Source organism: Phaethon lepturus, unplaced genomic scaffold, assembly GCF_000687285.1.
Source record: "Phaethon lepturus isolate BGI_N335 unplaced genomic scaffold, ASM68728v1 scaffold42709, whole genome shotgun sequence".
Taxonomy (NCBI): Eukaryota; Metazoa; Chordata; class Aves; order Phaethontiformes; family Phaethontidae; genus Phaethon; species Phaethon lepturus.
Genome location: NW_010566326.1, coordinates 1,009 through 1,563, shown reverse-complemented (window position 1 = coordinate 1,563; position 555 = coordinate 1,009). Strand labels below are relative to the sequence as shown.

Below are 555 nucleotides of genomic sequence, written 5' to 3'. Positions count from 1 at the left end.
CATTACCGGGGTGAAGAGGGAGGAGAGGGGCAGGGACAGTGCCTTGCTGCCCCTCGAATCCAGCCTCCCCAATGGCATGGGGGGCAATTTCGGCAAATATGACTATCCGGCCAGCGAGGCAGTGCCCCACGACCCTCCGTCCTGCCAGTCCTTGGAGTCAGACTCCAGCTCTTCCTTGCTCAATGAAGGGAATAAAGGCACGACCGGAGAAGCGGGGGGTTTGGTGTCCCCCCTGAATCAAGGCAGCACTTTAGGCACTGGTGGTAAGACCCGGGAAGGGGGTGAGGGGGTGTCTCGGGACTGGATCTGATCGTGTTGGGGTGGTGCGGGGGGGTTTGCTTGGAAACTTGCCGGTTTGGGGCTGCTTGGTGGTGTAATTCATGGGCTCAGCGATGGGAAGCGGCGTGTCTATGTGTGCTGAGACCGCTAGGGGTAGCACCGAAATCCCTAATGTTTTATTAGGTGGTGTTTCTTTTAAAAGAAAAGGCTATAAACATGTAAATATCCCATAAAAAAAAAAAAAAAAAAAAAAAAGAGAGAGAGACGCCGAGGGGA

At 54.1% G+C, this 555-nt stretch overlaps 1 protein-coding gene across 1 annotated transcript in view; it reads left to right on the top strand.

The window, feature by feature from the left end:
• The window catches only part of HOXC12 (homeobox C12), a 1,657-nt gene that overhangs the window by 349 nt on the left and 753 nt on the right, over positions 1-555 (top strand). Inside the window, exon 2 of the mRNA XM_010295445.1 lies at positions 17-263. Within this exon, the coding sequence (XP_010293747.1) occupies positions 17-263 (247 nt within the window). The remainder of the gene's footprint in view (positions 1-16; positions 264-555) is intronic.